Source organism: Etheostoma cragini, chromosome 21 (assembly GCF_013103735.1).
Source record: "Etheostoma cragini isolate CJK2018 chromosome 21, CSU_Ecrag_1.0, whole genome shotgun sequence".
Classification (NCBI taxonomy): Eukaryota; Metazoa; Chordata; class Actinopteri; order Perciformes; family Percidae; genus Etheostoma; species Etheostoma cragini.
This window is the reverse complement of record NC_048427.1, coordinates 2,366,035-2,388,460: the sequence shown is the minus strand read 5'-3', so window position 1 is coordinate 2,388,460 and position 22,426 is coordinate 2,366,035. Positions and strand designations below refer to the sequence as shown.

The 22,426-nt window shown below is 39.7% G+C and overlaps 1 protein-coding gene across 1 annotated transcript in view; it reads right to left on the bottom strand.

Moving 5' to 3' along the window:
• Positions 1–22,426, bottom strand: part of myo1d (myosin 1D) — a 93,268-nt gene that overhangs the window by 45,673 nt on the left and 25,169 nt on the right. Inside the window, exons 4-13 of the mRNA XM_034859583.1 lie at positions 21,103–21,268; positions 20,440–20,493; positions 19,923–20,018; positions 19,065–19,181; positions 18,080–18,283; positions 17,120–17,265; positions 16,270–16,384; positions 15,918–16,088; positions 2,955–3,025; positions 488–562 (exon numbers count right to left, since the gene is read on the bottom strand). Of these exons, the coding sequence (XP_034715474.1) occupies positions 488–562; positions 2,955–3,025; positions 15,918–16,088; positions 16,270–16,384; positions 17,120–17,265; positions 18,080–18,283; positions 19,065–19,181; positions 19,923–20,018; positions 20,440–20,493; positions 21,103–21,268 (1,215 nt within the window). The remainder of the gene's footprint in view (positions 1–487; positions 563–2,954; positions 3,026–15,917; positions 16,089–16,269; positions 16,385–17,119; positions 17,266–18,079; positions 18,284–19,064; positions 19,182–19,922; positions 20,019–20,439; positions 20,494–21,102; positions 21,269–22,426) is intronic.

The following is a 22,426-nucleotide window of genomic DNA, read 5'->3' as shown; positions in this document are numbered from 1 at the left end:
AGGTTTGTTGCAAGTTTTCATGTCCAAATATTACAATAAACAAGAGCTCAGATGATTTATTTTATTTTAACATTTGAAAGACTACTTCCTTGTACAGTTTTTATTTTTATTTTAATGTAGACTCTAGATACAACACCAAAACCCCAAAAAGCTGTTTCCATTAGCCCATTAGCAACCTTGTTAAAACATTTTGGGCTGCTATCCAAAACCGTGCTTTTGACCAGAGTAAAGAGTATTATAAAATGCACATTAGACAGGTCAGAGATTACTCAACCTCCCATTAATATTCAGCAGAGCAAAAAACTATAGAGGATTTGAGGAGAGGATGAGGATAAAAGCCAGCTGAGAGGAGATTAGTTGTACTAGTCCTGTGCTGATCTTTGGTGAGGGGTGTCATGTAAAGTGCAGCAAGAAATACAGTGAGTACAACCTGTAGAGATGACTGAAGCAGTGTGTATCAGTCTGCGTGTGTGTGTGTGTGTGTCACCTGTTGTACAGCAGTCTTTTGAAATCCTGGAACAGCGTGTCTTTGTTCTTATCAATAAAACCCACCACCGAGTACCTGTGAAGAGGGGGAGGCAGATAATTGTATATGTTCACACACTTTATCCATACTTTTCTGCTGAATGTCAAAGGGACTGTTATCACGTAATGTAATAATTACATGATTACCTTGCCCTTTCTCTAAATATAACTGATCTGATGCATCTGAATCATCCTTGAAACAAGCCAGGGCACTTTATGATGTACAGTACATTGTTATAATACATGTCCCAGAACAGCCTGAATTATGTTGTGGTCTAGCTCTGTAATGGTGCTGGAAATATGTGTTAGAGATACTGCTCCATGTTGAAATGATAGCATCACAAAATTGCTGCGGATTTGTCGGCTGCACATTCATGCTGAGAATCTCTCGTTCCACCACATCCTAAATTTGATCTATTAGATTGAGATCTGGGGACTGTGGAGCCCGTCAGAGAACCCTGGAGTCACTGTCATGTTGCTCAATTTGTATTAAGGAACGTAATGTGGGCCAAGAAAATATCCCCCAAATCATTAGACCACCAGCATGAACCAATGACACGGACAGGATTGATTTCCGCAAATATAAAGAAGCAGGGTGGTTTTGAGTATACCAGGAGTCTCCGCTATACCAGTTGGGATGGTGATAGCGGCATAGTGGATATGACACATGCCTACATCTTTTATGTCTGCGGTACAATCCAAAAGAGACTCGCACAAACGACATGAGAGCTGATTGGCTGCAATATGAGTTGCATGAAAAAGAAGAGTAGAGGTAACTCTACATGGATGCTAAGAAATTAAAGACCTGTGTAAAATTCTTTAAGACCTAGAACATAATACAGAATTTCAGACATTTTAAGGCCTAAAATTTAGATTTTGGTATTTTAGACTTTTTAAGACCCCGTGGAAACCCTGTGTAAAAGTGAACCTTATAAAGTGGCCAATGGCTGTATAAACTGTGGCTAGAGTTAATCTAAATATAAGCTTATCCTTATAGCCCTATGTTAATATACACTTTAAGTTAATTTGTGTTGTTAAGTAATGAATCTACCATAAATAGCAGAGCTCTTGCACACCATGCTGTGCGGTGTGAGGTGCCGTCTGCCTCCTGTCTGGTCTAAGTGGCAACGGGATCAATCAAGTCTGCCAGTCAGGCTCTTCTGCCTGAGTCCTCCCCTGGGTGTCAAACACTTAGCCCTCACAAATGGGCACAACTGGTTTCCCTGAGAGCACTTCTTAGGGGCTTAGCGTGTGTGATTTATTCATTCAAATAGTGGCCAAGTACATTGGGGATTGAGAAGTGGTGCTGTTATTTTGGGGGACAGCATGTAATGAAGATGCCGTTTTCAATGTTTGAGTGTACGCACCAGTGTGCATGTGTAGTGAATGTGAATTAGAGGCCGATGTTGTCTGGTCCACAAATAGGTTTATTTTTGCAATTCATTTGCAGTGCAGACTGCATCACCTTTTTTTCTTTGCACCCAGGCTGAGTAAAACTCTTTTCAACTGGGAAGTTTATGTGCATGAAATTATCTTTGATCAATTATTCCTCATTCACAATAATCAAGATGAATCCATGTGGGTTATTTGAAGTTGTGCATCATTTTTGCAGAAAATAAAACATCCAATTGTCGAATGGGAGTTGTTAAGGGTTGTGAGATGACTTGATTTCAAGCACTGACATTTTCTTATAGCCTTATATTGCAAATTAAAATGCAGACAATGTAAATGTTGAAGGGAAGTTGACCAAAACAGTTTGGGTCTGAATGGCCAATAGTTGTGTTTAAGAGTCCAGAATGTGACTTGATAAATACAATACTTAAACATTTTAAAGAGTAATTTAACAGTTGGAAAAACAGTGTTTCACCCTCTTCACTGATTGAACGTTTCTTGTTTGTTTCACATCTGACCAGTTACTTTTTGCACCAGTAACTACTGGACAACTGGAGATAAGTTAAACCACTGGAGGTCAACAAAAGCAAGATTGGTAAGTTACTCTTTAAAAGGTAGAACTATGTGAAATTTACAGTTTTACAAAAAAACAGTTTTATTGGTTGTCCCACAAATGTGTTTGTTATTTTTTACATTAATTGATCAATGACATTATATAAAAAAGGGGTCAATTTAATCACGCATCCCTTCTCACAAAGTAACTGGCAAATCTTCAAATACAGAGGGTTATGAAAAGAATATTGGTCAAGTCAGAAAGTCTAGTCAGAAAGTGTGAGGATGAGTGGTATTCCCACATCCTCAAGACAACCATCAGGTTTAGTTTTATTTAGGAAGCTCAAACTCCCATTGGCCAAAAGTACAAGAGCTCAGTAGGCAGGTCTGAGGCATGAATATGTAAAAATGTACAAATGTGGGAAAAGGAGCATGAATCATTGGTAAAAGCTTTCCCTGAATAAATAAAACTTGAAGAGACTTACACCACATCTCCTGCGTAGTGTCTGATGCGAAAGTCTCTGTCAAACTCCAAACTCTTGTCGGTAGGTGAGAGCTGCAGAGAAAGACAGACAGATGGAGAGAGAGCAGCAAGTGAGCAACAATAAAAACCATCTCAGATCAATACATCAAAAGGTGCAAAGGAGTTTATACTGCAAATCTAGTTCTGCCTCTTCAGACCAATTAAAAACGTCTCTCCCCACTTTCCTGTCTTCAACTGTCTTACCCATTAAAGGACAAAATGCAAAAAAAATCCCTTTGCATCATGTTTTGCTGCAACCCTTTTGTTTTAAATAATTGACATCCAACTATTGAAATAACCAATGCCTTTGATATGACATGCAGCCTAATGTTTAATCAGAATTACACAGCTATCAATGTGCGGAATATTGAAGTATGACAACTTCCAGCAAACAGCTTTGTTGCTGCTGTCAGACCTGTGAGACGCACTCTTTGTTCTAACCATGATAATTATGCATTTAATAGTCATCATCTGTAATAAATCCAATACATCTGTGTTGATACAATAGATGAAAACAAGTGCATCCAATGCATAGATGATTGATAATACAATAACTGATTATCCGATATGCGTGGCTATGCAAGGCCTTCCTGGCACCTGACAGGAAGTCAAGTCTCAGCAGTCATGACCTTGTTTTGGGATAACAATGAATCAGAACAAATTTCTATGAATGCACAAATTTCCCAAAGCAGTACTTAAGAACCAGCACACAGGTTCCTATAAGTTTCATGAATATGCACATCATCTTATGAATGTTATTCTGTAATTAGTTTTCTGTGTTTGGCCTACTGTTTATAAATGTGTGCAAAAACATTAAAATTAAAAAGAAAAGAGAAGATATGAAACTGAAAACCTCTGGAAAGCCCTTTAATCACTAGAGGTGGTGTATCTTTTTGAATCTTAAGTACAGTACATGTACGGTTTTCCCACATCGGGACAATTTGGGTAAATTCCATCTTCTAAATTTATGATAAAAGTAGAATTTCAAACTTACTGTCTGGATTCTGAAGCAGCCCTTTTATCATTTCTTTATACAGCTTAAAACAAACACTAAAAATGATTTGCAAAACTACAAAGCTACTGCAGACCAGATGCAGTGATGCGGAAAACACCAACGCTGTCAGGGTGGCTAAAGTCTAACAGAGAAGAGGAGGGTAAGAGGGAGAGCAAGAAAGGAAGACGGGATAAATACAGTTCAAGAATGGGGGCAGCAAACGATGAGACAAGGAAGAGGAAGAGAAGGAGAGATGAATGGAGGGTGGAAGAGACAGTGCAAGTAAGAAAAAAAGAGTGTGCTAGTGTGATACTGATGCGTGTATATAGGCCAGTTAGCAGGATAGCAGGGTGGGAAGAAGCATGACTAGAAATGCAAAAAAAGGTCTGTCACACCCTGACAACAGCTTCTGATGATTAGGCTTCCGCTTTCATCCACATCTGCAAGCTGCCTGTAACAAGTACGTTTGTGACATGTTGTGCCGGGTACAGTAGAGTTATATATGTGTGTGTGTGTGTGTGTGTATGTGTGTGATTCAGCAAAAGTATTATGCTTTGACATCAGGGACTAGGGGGAGTGTGGGGAGAGGTATCCTGTGCTCTTAAACAATTACCACAGAAAGAGTAAAGGAAAAAGACTGATGTCTCAACGGTAATACAGATACAGAAAAGAAAGTACAGACAGATACATATTATGGCCAAAAGCATGTAAATATCCCTGGTCTGGGCCTTTAAATTACCCAATTATTCCATTTTAAGGGAAATCTTAAAGGAATAGTTTAATAATGTTGCATCAAGGTAAGCATTAGTTGGGGAAGGGGGTACAGAGACAGAAAATAACAAGAACATGGACGGTTGGGGACCAAATAGGCAAGAGACAATAACGGGAAGATGGCGGACCGACTGTTTCAAGTTCACTGTAACAGCACCCGGTGATACAGTGACAGGAAGGGTTACTTCGGTTTGTTTTTCCAACTTGGAACCTATTTTCCTATGTTTTTGTGTCTAAGTGACTGATGGGAACAACAATCTTTGACAATGGTCCAGTATTAAGCAAGATCGCTCTAGTCAGCAGCGGAAAAACAAGCTACAATGTAAGTTAATAAGGCAATTGTTCAATTTGTATTTACCTTCACAAAAGGGCTCATTTTGCCACTGACAGGCTCAGATAAGTGTTCTAAGTGTCTAACAACATTATGGAAGGAATTTCTAAGGAGGTCAACATTTCTGTTAGAGAGTAAGATCTTTTTTTAAACATAAAAACATTTGCGAAATTGCTAAATTGCTAATTGGCTAAACCCACCAGACCAAAAACTAATAAAGTCGACAGAAACAAAATAAAACTATAAAAAGTCATTTTGGGTCGTCTTTCCACTTTTCCAACCATCACAAGTGTGGTTTTGGTTAAAACCACACTTTACATGTAAAGAAAGATATGTTGGCTCTATACACGCTAAAAGTATTGCTTTTTTAAATGGATTCTGGTGGGTTTAGCGCTAGCAACTTCAGAGCTGTTTGTTTAAACAGTAAGGTCTCAAAGGTCAAAGGTCTCTCTCTGAAGGGATCCTTTCCATAATTTTAACACTTAGAATAGTGATCTGAGCGTTTTGTAAAAGGTAAATACAAGCTGGACAATTGCCCCATTAATTTATGTCATCCATATAAATTCATGCATCACCTAATTTCATCATCACATACAGACCTGGCCTCCAGGAAAGAACAGTTTGTTTAGTCTATCTAATCTCGTGTGATTCATATTATACAATGATATACTTCTTGTCTTTGTTAAATAATAAAGAAGACAAATAGCTTAAAAAATAATCACATATTAAATCACATTTGCAATATTGGTGGAAAAAAAAATTATTAGATTATTTCCCAAAATTGTTCGACCCTACAATTAAGTGTGTTCAACTACTTTGGGTCTTTGTGAAAATACTGAATGACTCATCAGACTGCTCTCAGGCACAAACATACTATCAGACAATGACACTGACAGTGAAGGAAGCATCAATCCCCTATGAGATGAAATATTGCAAACACAATAAAAGCCTCACAGAAACGGACAGATTGATTTTAGAGTGCTGAATGATTCAGATCCAAAGCCTGAATCAAAACCACACAGGGCCCCACAGCAAATCCAAAAGAAATTGTTCATTTAAATCACAAAACTATTTACTACCTGGCACTTCAGAAAACTACTGAGGCACTGAAGTGCTTCCAGTGATAGTATCTGCAGTTTTTATTGCCAGCAGTAATGTGTAATCAAAAACAATATTTAATGTTCACAGTTAGCAACACTTTCTATAATGTAGAGCTTTAGAGCGCCAAGTGCCGTTTTAATACGATCTTAATCCTCAAGATATTAATATCAAGCCTGTAGAAGGATTGGACTGTCTCAAGATTAATATATCTATTTGGGAATTAAGAACACACACACACACACACACACACACACACACACACACACACACACACACACACACACACACACACACACACACACACACACACACACACAAATACTACAGACACTTGCAGGAAACAAATACATGAATGTACACAAACAAACAGAGAAGAGAGAGACAGACAGACGGCATGCGCCTGCTGGAAGTCGCACTGCCTCTCATCACAATCCGTCACACCCCAACACACACACACCCCAACACACACACACACACACACACACACACACACACACACACACACACACACACACACCTTGGCAGCTTTATTGTTAGCACATCCTCTGTGTATAGGGTTCAGCCTAGTGTTAAGACTAAACGGGTGATGGAAATGGCTGATGGATGAATGTATGTATGTGCGTGTGTGCGTGTGTTACTGTTTGTGAAAAAGGCGGATGAATAGAAACAGACAAAGGTCAGAATGAATGAGGAAGGGAGGGATATAAAGGTGAGCAAACACGCTAGAGAGAGACCCCCTTATATTAAGAGTTTTTATTTTAAGACTTTTTTTATTAAACAGAAAATATATTGCTTCAGTATTAGTACTAGTATAATTATCAGAAAGGTTTAGACAGGTGGAATAGAAACGGTCAACACCCCGATACCAGCAGGTAAACTCAACTAAATCAGTACAGGAAGGCCCTCCCTTTAAAATAACCCTGGAGCAACACGCTTGCATGCTAGTAATGCTAATTCATGCAGAAAAACACTGAGCAGCTTCAGCCGGGCCACTCCATGAATGTAAAGCAGGGACGGTGCTGAATAACAGCAAATTCAGCAAGCAATCCCAGGACCAGCAAAGCCCATAACATAATATAAAATACCAGTAGCATGATCATTTCTCAGATACATTGTTTGGCCTGTGAAAATGTCAGCGCACATAGTGAAGAATGCTGCAGTTCACTCATTTCCTAAAAGACCTAAAGGTGATCATGGTCATGGAGTCGCAACAGTCCGAAACCCAAAGACGGTTACAATTAAATGAGATAAAGAAAAGCAGATAATCTTCACATTTGAGAAGCTGGAACTCGCTTTAAAATAATTACTTAAATGAATAATCAATTATCAAAACAGTTGCTGATACGTAAACAAAGGAATCTTTTAAATACGTTGCAACAGCAAAATAATAATTCAGTCCTCAACAGCCATCAAATCAACCTCTTCTCTCAACTGACAATGGATTGTCTGTAGAGTAGAAATAATTGATAGCCAGACAGCCAAATCAAGGGATTAATTAAGGAGATACAAAGAGGTTTTAGGCACAGTGAGACACAGAAGAAAGCTAAGGTAAGACAGATAGAGGAGCCAGAAGAAAATGTATTGGCTTGAGCATGAGATGCAGTGAAGCAAAAATTGGTGAAGGGATGTTAGGGTTTTATTAAATATAATAAAGAGAAAGGCAGAACAGAGCAGACAGAGGGGAGACAGTAACATGAGTTGCAGAGAAAAACAGGAAATCTGTGAACAGAGGAAGCTGTGAGGTGAGAAGGTGAGAGACAAAATAATGAGAACACAGTGGACTGACTGTCTCAGGTACACAGTATAGCACAGCACCTTTTGTTAGGGTGACAGGAAAGCACTATAACACCGGGAAAAAAACCTTCCCCTTTGGCTCTCATTACAGTGACGTGTCTTAAAGGTCCCTTAGCATGAAAATTTCACTTTATGAGACTTCTTAACATCGAGTTCCCCCAGCCAGCCTATGGTTCACTAGTGGCTAGAAATGGTGACAGTTATAGAGGAAGTCCTGGGTGTCCTGCTCTGACATTGAGAAAATGAACGCTCAGATGGACCGATCTGGAATCTTGCCGTTTATGAGGTCAAAAGCAGCAAGGATACCTCCCCTTTCTCTGCTTTGCCCTCCTAGAGAATTTGACCGGCCCATGAGAAAGACCCCCACCCTCCACCTTGCCCCACCCTTTCTCCTCCTCAAAAGCTACAGACTCAGACATGGCACATACCAAGGAAAGCTCATCGTGAGACTGGCTCTATTGGCTGTAATACTGCACCAGGGCTGAAATTCTGGACAAAAACTTCAGATACAGTATTAGGGGACCACCAAGGTCTATATTCGGGGTGGCAGTAGCTCAGCCCTTAGGGAGTTGGGTTGGGAACCGGAAGGGTCATTGGTTCAAGTTCCAGTGTGGACCAAAATACAGAGTGTGGATTGGTAGCTGGAGAGATGCCAGTTCACCTCCTGGGCGCTGCCAGGTGCTCTTGAGCAAGGCACCGTACCCTACTAACTAAAATGCTAGTTAACATTAGTAATTAAACTGTTAAATTAAGTTGAAACTGCCTGCAAGCTTATCCTGTACGGTTTGGTAATTCCTCCACTATTTCCTCAACTACAGTATTTTTGACTGATAATGTGATTGAGATATAAATCACATTATTGTAGGTAATGATGATTTTGGTATCATAAATACTATTTCAATTAACCAATATTACAATTCAAAAGATTATATGATTATGGTGTGATATTTGCAAGGATCTGTTTCAAACTATTTTTTTTTCTTTAGTCTGTAGGATGCAATTTGTTGGATGAAACATCTCTGCAGCACTAGAATAATTGATTCAGAATGATTTGACAAATAATTTGTCTTTAACAAATATTGCACCCCCCTGAGATTTGCATAAAGTACTTTCAATTTTGCGATTAATTGTGCAGGATTATTGAAACAATGTGATACAATATTCTCATTTGAACTGGCTCCAAAACTACAATCTGAAAAGCGTAAAATATTTTGTACTAAAATACAAAGTGAATGTTTCACTGTGTGGTCACTTGATTTCATGATTAAGTCTCCATCATTATTCCCTGAACTAAAGCCGGCAAATTCAACTGTTTTCTGTACCAGTCAGTTTGTAATCTCAGATGTGCGAGGACAGCTTTACACCCCAAACACTTTCTGACACTTCAGCCTGCCCTCTCTGCAGACAAAAGGAAACGTGTTGGTGGGTAGACTTCTCTCTGGTAGAACAAACCCACTTTTTGTTGTGCACACACTGTACATAGATTGTTTTGACACTATCACCTCAATCTGACTCTGCCCAACTCCTATCCACTTCTCTCCTGCGATCACTTTTTCAACAATCCTGTTTGCCACCTGTGACCTCCCGCTCTAGCCCCAGGACCAAAACAGCCACCTCATCTACAGTAAGAGGGCACAAGCCAGACCTCCCGATGAGCAGCGTCCGACTGTCTCCAAACCTGTCAGGAACTCACAGCAGGTACCATGGGAGCTGATCCAGGCGGCAGATGAGGAGAGGGGTTTTTCATGCCCAATGCACTGAGCTGCAGCTGTCAGGGTATTAAAACATTGAGGATCGTGCTGAATCCTCACTCTTGACTAGGGCTGCACGTCATGTGGAAGATATGCGTTAATATTGTTGAATATCGCGAAAGAATTGTACTAAACTACTCATAAGAAAATGATGTCTTACTTTCTATATTGTGTAAAATAGGGCCAATGACCAAGACTTGTAAATAAAATAATATCCAATGTATTTGAAAGTGGGGTGGACACAAACTGTATTTTGAAAAGTGTGTGGGGGGGGGGGCTGTCTCCCCTTTCCCCCATGGAAATTACGCCCTAGAGCACAACTCACCTAACACTCATTGCACGGCTGGATGCTTCATGTATCCACAGCTCCGGGCTCTAATAGCAATCAATTACACTTCCCTATGTCTCCTTGCTGCTATTGCTGACCTTGCGCCTCCCATGAGCTAATGAACAGAATATCTCGGTGATTAGCATCACCAACACATGGCCCCTAAAAGCACGGCCCCTACAAGCTTTACCACTTAGCGCAGACCCCCTACATGCACACACACTAACATCATATCCCATTAGTGTGCTACACCTGTGCCTGCCACATGCTGCTGAGACACTAGTATAAAAGTAGATTTGGAGGCAGATGAGAAAATTCAACAAAAAATTGAATGAGGAAGTGAAGACAACAGAGAGCTACTGAAGGAGGGATTGTGAAAAAAACTGAAGAGAAAGTAGGGAGAGGCAGGAAATGAAGCTGCCAGCCAGGATGGGCGCGCCAAAGGAAACTACTGTGTCAGCACATAATTAAAAGTTATAAATAAAAAAGTGACATCTTGGAAGATCAAAGAACAAACAGTGAGACAAGGAGAGTGTGGGGATAAGGGAGTGAAGGAGGTGAGTAGCGCCTAAAACACACCAAGTAGCGGCAAAGTGCAGCTTGCCCGCAATAACACATTTTTGCAGCTGAGAAGCGTGTTTACGTTTCAGCCTGTACAAAATTCCGTGTCACAGGACTATGCTTACTGACTGGCTGCTCTAACAAAAAGGTAATACAAGCCCTAAATATACAAAACTGCAAAGCCCAACTACAGTGCTCAAAATCTGTGCACCTACGCAAATAGTGAAAGCTGAGTTTTTGGACAACAATGGAGCTCTATGGCTGAGAGGAAAAACCTGCAATCAGGCAACAAAGACAAAGAGAAGAAAAATAACCAGCCAGTTTAGTTGTGGTGCAATGACCTAAAAATAGAATAAAGCGCTGCACAACTCGAATGCAGTTTGCTGGCAGGCCAACAAGAGTAAAACATTTATGAAACAAGTTCAATTTCAGCATGATGAAAGTAAAGGTTCTAACAACCTGATGGAAAACAACTGGAAACAGCTTGAGCTTACTGCACCAACGCACAAGCAAAAAAACAAACACTGAAACATAATCCGCAGCACAACCAATTCAAGCGTTTCTCTTTAGGTAACACATCTCTGTAAACAAGCCTGTAGCTCCAATGCATCAAAAGCATCTGATGAATATGCAACAAGGCTGGGAGGCCCGGAAGCCAGTAAAGCAGAATGTATCATCATCAGACTTCAAAACAACATGACACATTGAGATGTGAAAGCTCAGACTAGAAGCCACAAGAGAGTGCATCAGTTATCGGTCTAAACAAACTTCTTTTCCTCTTCTGCTTCTGATGTGTTTAAGGTCTTTTTAAAGACCGTAGCAACACGTGCCTCTACATGTGTGTATGTACGCTGTGTCAGCCACATGTCATGGGTGTGTGGTATTCTGCGCACATGCAGTATCTAATGAATGAATGAATGGTTACAGGGTTAACAGCCAGGACAGGAGCAAGTGTACCGAGTAAAGACAGCGCATCATTCAGTAGTAGGAGCGCGGGAACAAAACCGCAGACACACAGCACAGATTGTGTTACAGAAACCTCGCTTCGATATACTGTATACGTTGTGTTTGTTTTGTTGTGGCAGAGGCAGTTAGGGGCGGGAGTCGGCAGCAAGACGCAAGAAAAATTATTGACATCAGAAACATGATGTCTTACCTCAGCGGTAGGAGTTGCTCAGCAACTGAGTTGGACTTTGTGTTGAAATCTTTTTTTTATTTTTCATAGAACTACAGTACTTCATAAAGCAACAAGCTTGTGTTAAATCATTTTTATAAGAGTCAAAGACGGTTTATTGACATTTCCTGCCAAAAGTCTTACTTCCATACAAAATCAGGAATAAACAGATCCCAGGTATCGGCGCACAAAGCTGTCTTCCAGTCTTGTTTTAGATTACTACAGTACAGCATCTTTCAGTCTAATGTCACTAACATAACGTTGCAACAGGGATAACTTAATAAAAAGACTTTAGTGGGAATAATTAGACACTGTTGCATCTGCTGGGCAAAGTTGTGTGGCCAAATGGGTGAAAATGTAAATACATCTGACAATTTATCATCTTAAAGTTGTTATGGCGACTGTGTTAGCAAATTTACTCATTTACACAAAGAGCGACATTAGCCATTTAGACATTTCATTTTAGGTTGTGTGTCTGGCCACGTGATAAATGTAGGTCTAATATTAATTTACATTATAGCGGTTTTTGTCTCCACCAATACCAAATATATCTGTCTTTTTATGTGCTTAATGCTTCACTGTGTTCACCGGCTGCCGGCTGTTTGCTGCTGGGCCGATGTTACACTGTGGATGTACTGGAGCTTTTTCACTGACAAACAGCTGCCTGCTGCTGCTGGAAATGAGGTTGAAGAAAGCAAAGATTGTGGAGCAGAAAACCAAACACAATGAGCTACAAGAGTCTAAAACAAAAGAACGTGGGGAGCTGTAGTTCTATCACTACAAGCGAACACTGACATTAACCACCTAGTCATTGGATATATTGTTCATATGAAAATATTGATAAATGGAGCCTTAAAATACGCTCAAAAAGAAGTATCACTAGTACAAGTGCTACATCAATCAATAACTACATGTTTATCCATCCTGTTTATACTCTCTCACCAAATGCCTCAAGCCTTTTCTGTCGCTTGATTTACATATCTCTCTTCCTATCACATTTCATAAACACTTTCGCCGTGTGCACCTCTTTTCCTCTCTCCCGTTCCTTTTTCCCCTAACCATTGCACACAGACGTGAGCGACTGTACGAGGCTGGACAGCCATCGTGGGTGTTTAAAGTCTGCAGAGCTCATGTACACTTTGTACCCCCAAAACCTTGACATTTACAGAACTTTTCCAGCCGCTAACTTGCATCATGAGTGTGGGTTGTCTATTTTGGGGTCAAACTAGACAGAGATCGTATCACTTAATATCATAGGGTGCTGGGTGAAAAAGACATAATACTATGATAACAACAATGCTAATGGCAGTATTTTCTCCTTTTCAAATTTCCGTTCTGTGACGAAAGTTTTGTGTCTGTTTGTGTTTTGGCCTGTGTGTTGTTACCAACCGCCCAGTGTGACAGCCAGGCCGGGGGCCTGTTGCACAAAACCAGGATAAGGGATTAAGCCAGGATATTCAAGTCATCCTGGAGAAATTTAGCTTTGACTTGGTTGCACGAAACAAGGTTGAATTAAACCTAGCCAAGTAACCATGGAGATTTATTCTTTGCGGCTAGCCTGGTCCAGAGCAGGTTAACGGCCAGACTAAGATTAATCCTGGAGTCTCATGTGTTAAATCAGCTGCCGCTCTGATCCGAAATAAACGTGTTTAACCGTTATTCCATTGTCTTCTGAATGTGTTCTGATTTATTTCAATTAAAGTGCATTATTTGTCACTATTGTTGTCATGAGTTTGATTTCAACACTACTATAGCAATTTGTTTTTATGGTTAGAAATAGTTGCACTGGCACCCAGATGCGCCAGAGTCGGGACTCTTCCCGGTGGGCCGGTACATTGGGTCGAGAGGACGGCGAGGTTGTTGTGTTTTAAGCGGTTCCCACTGTAATTCTAAGCCAAAAAAGTTTGTCTGTCTGTTAGGTACAGAGCTCCATGTGAGCACGGGCTTTCATGGCAGTGCAGCCAGCATCTAACATGAGCAACTCTGCTGTGCTGTGGAGTAATGTCTGGCGATGTGAGACAAGCGTCTAGCAACATTGTTGGATGCGGCGGTCTCAGCCTGGGAACCAATGTGAACTTGGAGTCTGGGGAGAAGGGGGACACAACTCTCCAGGATTTGTAATTTGTACTGCAGTAACTATTTTTAACACTAGCTGTCAGTATTAGATATTGCACCTTAAATGTCCTTAAAGCTGCTTACAGTGTGTTATAAAACTATAAAATGAGGATTTTGTGCTTATGAAATCTTTCTTTGTCTGTTGATCTAATGAAAAAATTAAAAGTTAATATATATATTTTTAAAGTAGAAGCCTCATCTCTAAGGCACTCTAGCCAAATTAACTTTCATGACAGTTAATTGAAATGGCATTACACACACTGTCTATTTCCTAAAAAAATACCTTGCAGATCCAGTAAAGCCCCCAACAATTCCCACTACTGCCTGACAAAAAGTCCATTATGTTAATGGCCCATGCAACAGGACTCCAGAAAGAACGGAAAAAAGGATCTCAGGCTAGTATTGATTCATATTGGTTCCAGGAAGTAACAGCTGGATCATTGCAAGTTCCAACCTTTGGTTTCCCAGTTCCTGTAGAGGAGCAGGTCAGAGAGCAGCAGAAGGACGACAGCAGGGAGCATATCGACTCCAGGATGATAGCAGCATAGGGAAGCTTCACGGATCAATACACCCTGCAGCACACACAATCTTTTCCTCATCTTGACTCAAGCTTGCTTAATTCACAGTTTGCTTGTCATGGTGTGCTTTATTCACCTTGAACTATGATTTTTTTTTTTTTTCATTGCATGGGAACATTTAGTTTCCAGGAAGCCTCTGAATTGACTTGACTTTCTTCACTTCACTTTGTAGCTTGTTGCTTTAAGTACTTTGATCTACAGTACACTGGCCAGAAATGTGTGTTGTTATCATACATTTTCACTACATCACCACCGCTCTTCTTTCCAGCTCTCTGCTTAGTTCTCCTCATATACATTTGTAAATACACTTTCTTTCACCTCCTCCCTCTCTGCCTCCTTCTCCCTCTAACACCCATTCTAAACACAGCAAAGCACCAGCTCCATAACCTCCCATTGGCTGGCAGTGACATCACTTGTGCAAAGTGTTGAGTCAGACACCTTCTCCCTCTCTCTGACAGCTGATGCCACCTTGTGTCTGTACAAAAAAACTGCAGTTGTTTAAAACAAACATTCCTGAGTTTTATTATCTACTTTTCAGCTGTCCCAAACACAATTTTACATGTTCAACATCCGCGGAACAAACGAAATACACTGACCCCAGAGCAGGGATAACGAGTGACTTCCACCTTATCTAAAGTCATCGGATCCCAAACAGTGAAAACAGCAAAGTAAAGTGGCTTATGTTTTGTCCGTCCAGACCATTAGAGTGAATTAGACAGCAAGCCTGCCTGATTATTAAAACTAACAGGATCATGTTCAGGCGCTAATGGTTACTTCCTGCACGGTGTAATATGCCCTCTGGTGTTCTCAGGTTACTACAGCCACATCCTGCAACACAACAATCTGAGATACTGCTGGATGTTTATATTCATGTTTAATTGCTAAATTTTATACTTTTGCTTGTTTCATTATATTTGCAAATTATGTCAGGAATGTGTGATTGAAAATTTACTTTAAAACCTACACTTCAACTCAAACAAAAATCAACTATTTCATTATATGTTCATCATTGAGACTTTCATTTTATAGATTAGGCTTTTATTAATAAATTGTGTGTACTATATAAATGACTGAAACGATTAACGGATTATCAAATCAGTTGCTGTTTAACTTTATGTCAACAAACAAATTACCAAATTGTTGCAGCTCTAATTGAGACTCCGACTATGTGATTAGTCTTTCTTCACTAGTATAAAATAACATTATAATATAATATTGTAAATGTCATGTAACTAACACAAGTGTGTTCAGTGACTGTGGAAGAAAACATGAGGGAGAGTATGAAGTGTGATGCAGATCACAGACCAGACTGGCAGCATTTGAATCTTTGACTTCAGCAGAAGAAACAGAAACTGTGTAGTTAAAATCCTGTACTCTCTGTTAGTTCATTTTAAAATAACAAGAAGTCTGTATTTAGTGTTTCCTACCTTGCGGCTGGTGTAGTGGGCGTGTTTGGCCAGCTTGCCATTGAGTCCTTGAAGGAAAACCTCATCCGTAACTTTGCCCACATTCATACAGGCTTCGTCCAGCACAGAGAAGATGCCCTTATGCTGCTGCTCCACCAAATCCACAATAATCTGGTTATTGAAGTAATCAATCTAACCACAGAGGATAAAAAGACACTGCGTTAGCACAACATAGAAATACAGCAGACTACATGCTTTAATTTTAAAACTAATTTCCTAACTATTTGTAAATCTACAATGTCAAAGCTCAAAGATGGCATTAGAAATGAAAACAGCCCACCCCAAACATAAAACAAACATAAGTCCTCCTTACATGTTTCCAGGGGATGCCTTCTCGTTGATACTCTTCCTGTTCCTGCTTCAGCACCAGCTGGATAAAAAGTTGCTGCAGCTTTTCATTGCAGTAGTTGATGCAGAACTGTTCAAAGCTATGGAAACAGAAGAGATTGAATGTTAGAGATGCAACTACATACATAAAGTATTCTATAAAGAAAGATTAGGGGTGAAAAATGAATCGTTTTTAAATCAAAATGTAAAAGAATGCGATGAACGTATCGAGAAAACCAGAATGTGAAATATTTAGTTGAATGTTTAGTGTAAAATTTGGTTTATCATTTTTTATTCCTCTTTTTATTGTTTTCTTTACAGTTTAGGATACATGCTGGAATAATGTTACATTTTATAGATTGTTAACAGAAATGTCCTATTTTCAGTGTATTATTAATTCATTTTGTATTACTTTTTTTAACATGATCATAGAAGGTGAATATGTAGATGCTGCTGTTGAATGGTGAATCAGAAATTTCAGTTTACAGGAAGGTACAGGTATTTTTTAATGTAATTGTTTTTTACTGTCATAACTTTAGCTTTTGTGATACATTTTCCGTGTTTGACTGTTCAATGTTCCATGCTTATTAAAAGAAAAACATGTATTGTAGTGAATATTAAACTTTAGCTAAACTTTTTTTTTTGTTAATGATCGCAAATTGAATTGTAATCGCAATATCTTGCAGAGCAATTCAATTTTTCTCCCAAATTGTTCCGCACTTAGATAGACGTAATCATTGCTGTGCGTTGCAACTAATAAAATCAATGTAAAATGTTTTCCATAAAGATGCAGATGTCTCTTTTTCAATTGGTGCAATATTCTGTCTCATCCAAACCTGTTGTTCTGGAAAATCTCAAATCCATAGATGTCCAGCACACCGATGACGGTGTTCTTGCCGTGGACTCTGGCATCGTAGTTTTTCACCTCAATGATGTCATTGATTCGTCCCACAATCCAGCAGAACAGGCGCTCATACATGGCCTAAGGAAGACAAAATATTTAATGTGTAGTAGAATAATTGGTTGCCAGCTGGTGAGCAAGTGCCTTGCTTAAGGGCACAGAGTAGTCTGGCACAGAGAGAGTAAAATGACACAATATCAGACATCTGCTTACAGCCCACAGAGCTGGGTTAGAAACTGCCTGCATACACCACTGCCTCCACAGTCTCCAGCCTCTATCTGGAGTCATAACATTGTGACTCATGCTTGTGTGAATTGCTGTGAAATTATCGCCAAGCCAAAAGTTAAATGTCACAACCCTCTGGGCATCAGCTGGCTGGTGTTGTTTGTTTGTTTTTTCTTTTTTTGTGCAGCCCACTACAGAGAAAGGGCTTTGCCCGACGGATGACCAACAACATTTCATTTTATATTTTACTATCAAACAAGTATTGGGCATTGCCAGACCCTCCTCCACAGTGCCGCGGAGGAGGGTCTGGATAGTCCACACAACAATGCGGAATGGGACAAAAATATTGCTCTGGTTTGTTGGCGTTTCTTTAACCCAATCACAATCGTATTGGGTGGTGCAGAGCTCGGCCCGTAGACGCTTTAAAATCGCCTCGGGAAGGAACTTGTTGCGATGGAACATCTGTATGTTCAAAAGTCTGTTTTAGTCGTGCAACAGAAAACTCAGATTGGATCAGATTTGCCCTGCAAAGATCTGTTGTGCCAACATAAAGAAAGCGGAAGGAAACGGACATTGGCTAAAAGAGCTGCATCCGGCGGATTCCTGACGGCACCAGGCACTTCAATCCTGTAAATTGAACGTCGTGGATTAACACTAATCAAACAATAACCTTGGCTAGAGCGTCCCGCCCGTAGCTGGCCTCTTGTGCCGTATGCTGCTTCTCGATGACGTCTCGACCCGTGGCCACGGTGCGGTAGAGCAGGGCCTTCTCCACGTTTTCTTCTTTGGTGGACAGCAGCTCCCTGATCACAGACACCAGCTTTGTGTTCTCTATCAGGGTCACGTCCCCGTCCACCCCAAATGTCAGGTTGCCCTAGAAGAGAAACCAGAGAGAATTATTCCTAAGTGCTTAACAGTTTGTTTAAAGGAATAGTTTGTAGAAAATGCAATTATTTGCTTTCTTTCCAAGAGTTTAAGTGTTGGGCTCTGACTACTTCCAGCAAGTATCTTCCCATAAAACCACAATTTGTTGCTTTTAGATTTTTGTTTGGGTTTGGATTAAACTGACAAGATATAACAAGGTAAATAAGGTGGCCATTTTCTTAAATTTGGAGGAAGCCAGGCTAGCAGTTTCCTCTGTTTTCAATCTTTATGCTAAGCTAAGCTAATCACATTCTAATTATTAATAGCAATTGATGTTACAGACACAAGGGTGGATCTTCTGATCTAACTCTTGGCAAGAAAGAGAATTAACACAAAAGGGATTGGAAAAGGATTACATTACCAATAACAGTCTTCAACTGATACGTTTCCAAATAGTTAATTTAAGTAATTTGCAAATGTAACCTAGAGAGTCTTTAATACAGTGAAAAGCAGATCAACTGCGAAATGTTGTGATTTTTTTTTAATCGACAAGGCAAACATTCAATTTAACAAGTAAAAAATTGCATAATAATTATAGACGTGTAAAAAAAGATTAATTGGAAGCGGAAAGAACAAGTAACAGGAAAGTAACAGTGTACACTCAGTATCTTGGCAAAGATAGTGGTCCACTTCGTCGATATGTTTAACATAACTCATTTGTCTAAAATCTGCACACTGGGACACAGCTGGCGTAAAGAATTAGCAGGGATTTGGATATTATGGGGTATTACCAGATGTAGGATGGTGGCCAGGATCTTGTAAACAGTCTGAATCTCATCCCCTGTGAAACCGATCACTTTCATGGCATCAGCTACAGCTTTGAAATCAGCGCCATCATTGATGGAAGACTAGAGAGACAAAGGAAAAATGTTGGAGAAGGATGACAACAAAAAACTGAAAGTAGACTACGTTAACATTGACTGGATTATTCATGACAATGTTTAGTTAGTTTTCAAAGCAAGATTGTCATTTTTCTTTAAAAAAATGGACAATGGTTTGATATTTTTTCTGCTGTAGCAATTAGAAAAGTGGATAAACTACATTTTTCCTGAGTGTTTGCCCCGGAGTCACAGGCTTTTCTTTTCTCGCCCAATAAATCTGGCCAGGATATCACATTCCCACAGTTGATTATATTACAAACGTGTGTTTAACTGTGATGTTTTGTTATAAACATGGGAGCAGCTGAGGCACTAAGTGTACAAACCGCCACCTCAGCTGTTTGCTTGTATTGTGTTCCATGACATCAGGCTGTTTGTTGCTGTCAAGTGGTATTTTTCCTACTCATTAAGCTCATGCAAAGACGACAGCACACAGCAAAGGTTTAAATAAAAAACACTCCTCTGTGCAGAAACATAGAGATGATGGTTACTGAAATACTTTCTCTACATGCAATACTTAGTACTCATACTCAAAGGATTGGTGTGGTTTGCTTAAAAAATGATAAACTGTGGTGAGGAAACATCTGTAAGTCGTATGCTTGACTGTATTCTCTCTATGCTCTACAAACACTCACTCAGACTTTTGTTTTCGGGATTTTCATACACTCCCAGTTCTATTTGTTTGTCTGTAAGCTGAATTGTAAGAACCACCTTAATTTGGCCTCCAACTTTGATGTAGTTGTAAGCTGTCGGATCCTTCTGGATGTGAAGAGATCGTAAGAGGGAATCTGGAGCTCCTCTGAGCAGCTGGTGAAGGATCAAAAACATAAACACACTTTACTTACATCACGTCATACAGTACCCTTTGTTGTGTTTTTGAAACATTAGATAGCTATTATACAGTGCCAACTACTACCAACTGTATTTTCTGACATTACCTCATACATTGCTCTCACACTTACCATCCAATACAAACTGTGGCATCATTTTCAACTCACTTAACGCCTACATGTCGGAACAAAAGGCGTCTTGATGACATCCTGACTAGATTCATATTTACTGCTGGTGAATGTAGTCTTTTACATACTTGACAACCACAATACATGATTGCATGTGATTATTCACACATACTATGCTCTCTTCACATGCAAACACACAGACACACACACAGACACACACGTGAAACACAATAACACACGCACACGCAGACACATACACACATACACACCTGGTAGTATGAATGAAAGCTCCTCTCTCCTTCCTGTTGGAAAATGACCCTGGACTGTTGGGGAGAAAAAAGTAAGTGTGACATAACATAACATCTTAAAGCAACAACAAAAAGTGAGGGATGTTTTGTTGCTGTAGCATTCTTCTGTCTGTATGCAAATGCTTGATTACTACCTTGGCCAGTGGTTCCAACTGTTTTTGGCTTGTGACTCTTTAAAGTGAAGCTATGTCTACTCATATCCCATCACAGGCTGAGTTGTAAGAAGCCCAACCAAATAAAATAAAAGATTGTTTCATTTTAATACTTTCTGCAGGAGTGAAATGGGGAAAACTGATTCATGCACTACATATTCAAAATCAATGCATTTCTTCTTCTTTTTTAAATGGCGTGTATACTGTCACCTGTGAAAAGTACCTATATTAACATACTGTAAATAATTTTTAATTCGAATTTTGAGCCCCAAAAAAAAAAAACGGTATTCAATTGAATGGTGACATTTTCTGAATCGTGCACCCCTACAAACTATGGTATAAAAGTTAAAGAAATAAAAACAGTGTCAGCACTTACAATACAATCTTTATTGTAAAAAATTTGGTGATAAAAACATTGATTTTACTATCACTTTGTAATAGGTATGACTACCCTTCGCTAGTTGGCCTTTACCTTTTCCAGCAGGTAGTTGCTGATGTGGCCTCCAATGGGATCTCCCTTGAAGTCAAAGTTGATGTCCATGTACTTGCCAAAGCGGCTGGAGTTGTCGTTGCGGTTGGTCTTGGCGTTTCCGAAGGCCTCCAAGACACAGTTAGATTTCAGCAGCATGTTTTTCACCCTGTGGGAAGGCAGGCCGATAAAAAAGGTAAAGAGGTTGACTAAGTGTTAATATCCACCCGTCACACTTGATCGGCTTGTTTGGTGTCCTGCCAACCGACCACCCACTGCCATCCCATCAGGCTGATTGTTGCCTTTCTTACAGTATTAAGAAAGCGTGTGATCCTTTAGGAGTGGTAGAGTCCCCGTCCTCCATCCCACAGCCAGTGGACTTTATTTTTTGAAATTAGAGAAAATAAAAACACCTCCTTCGTGGCTCCACTATTACCTTTTGTATAATCTGACTACCACTTTTAGAACACGTCCGGCCCCCTGCGGCTAGATATTCTTCCCATTGGCGGTGCAACCCCTGGCACTCTGTCAACATCGTAAAGCCTTTAGTCTAACCCTGCTTACTTTGTTCCAGCAGTGCTCAGTATGTGGAGTATGTAGCATTCAGTAAGTTTAATTAGTAACACTTGGGGCCCTATTTTAACAATCTGAGTGCACGACATGGTGCAGGAGCATTTAGGGTGTGTCCAAATCCACTTTTGCTAGTTTGATGGCGGAAAGAATGGTACGTTTGCTGGGTGCTTGGTTCAAAAGGGGTTGTACTTAGTGTCTTCATTAATTCATAGGTGTTTGGAGCATAACAGGCAATAAACCAACCAATGTGTCATCTCCCATTCAGGCGTGTTTGTACCTTAGAGCATTGCTATTATGATTGCGGATTTGCAACAAAAACACTGCACTGTAATTTTTGTTCTTGTGTTTTACCAGTTTTTATTTTTTTAAGTGTTTTTATGTAAAGCACTTTGAATTGCCCTGTTGCTGAAATGTTCTAAACAAATAAAGCTGCCTTGCCTTTGGATGTTCAAGATGTGACTGTCCATATTTACCATTTTCATCATCTTTGTCACTGCTGTTATTTATTATTGTTATTTTTTAATGTTTATATATTATTGTTTTGTAATATGCTATTTAAAAAAATATATCTTTATTTTTCATTTATGCGTTTCTTTGAATTTGCGGTTTTGTTACTTCACATTTGTAAGGGCATACACACTGTGTTCGTATTTAAAATCATATGAATAAATCATAAATAAAAAAAGTAGTTGACTATAGGGACTACCAGGTAAAAAGAGCAACTTATACTGTGTATACTCGACCCACACGTGCC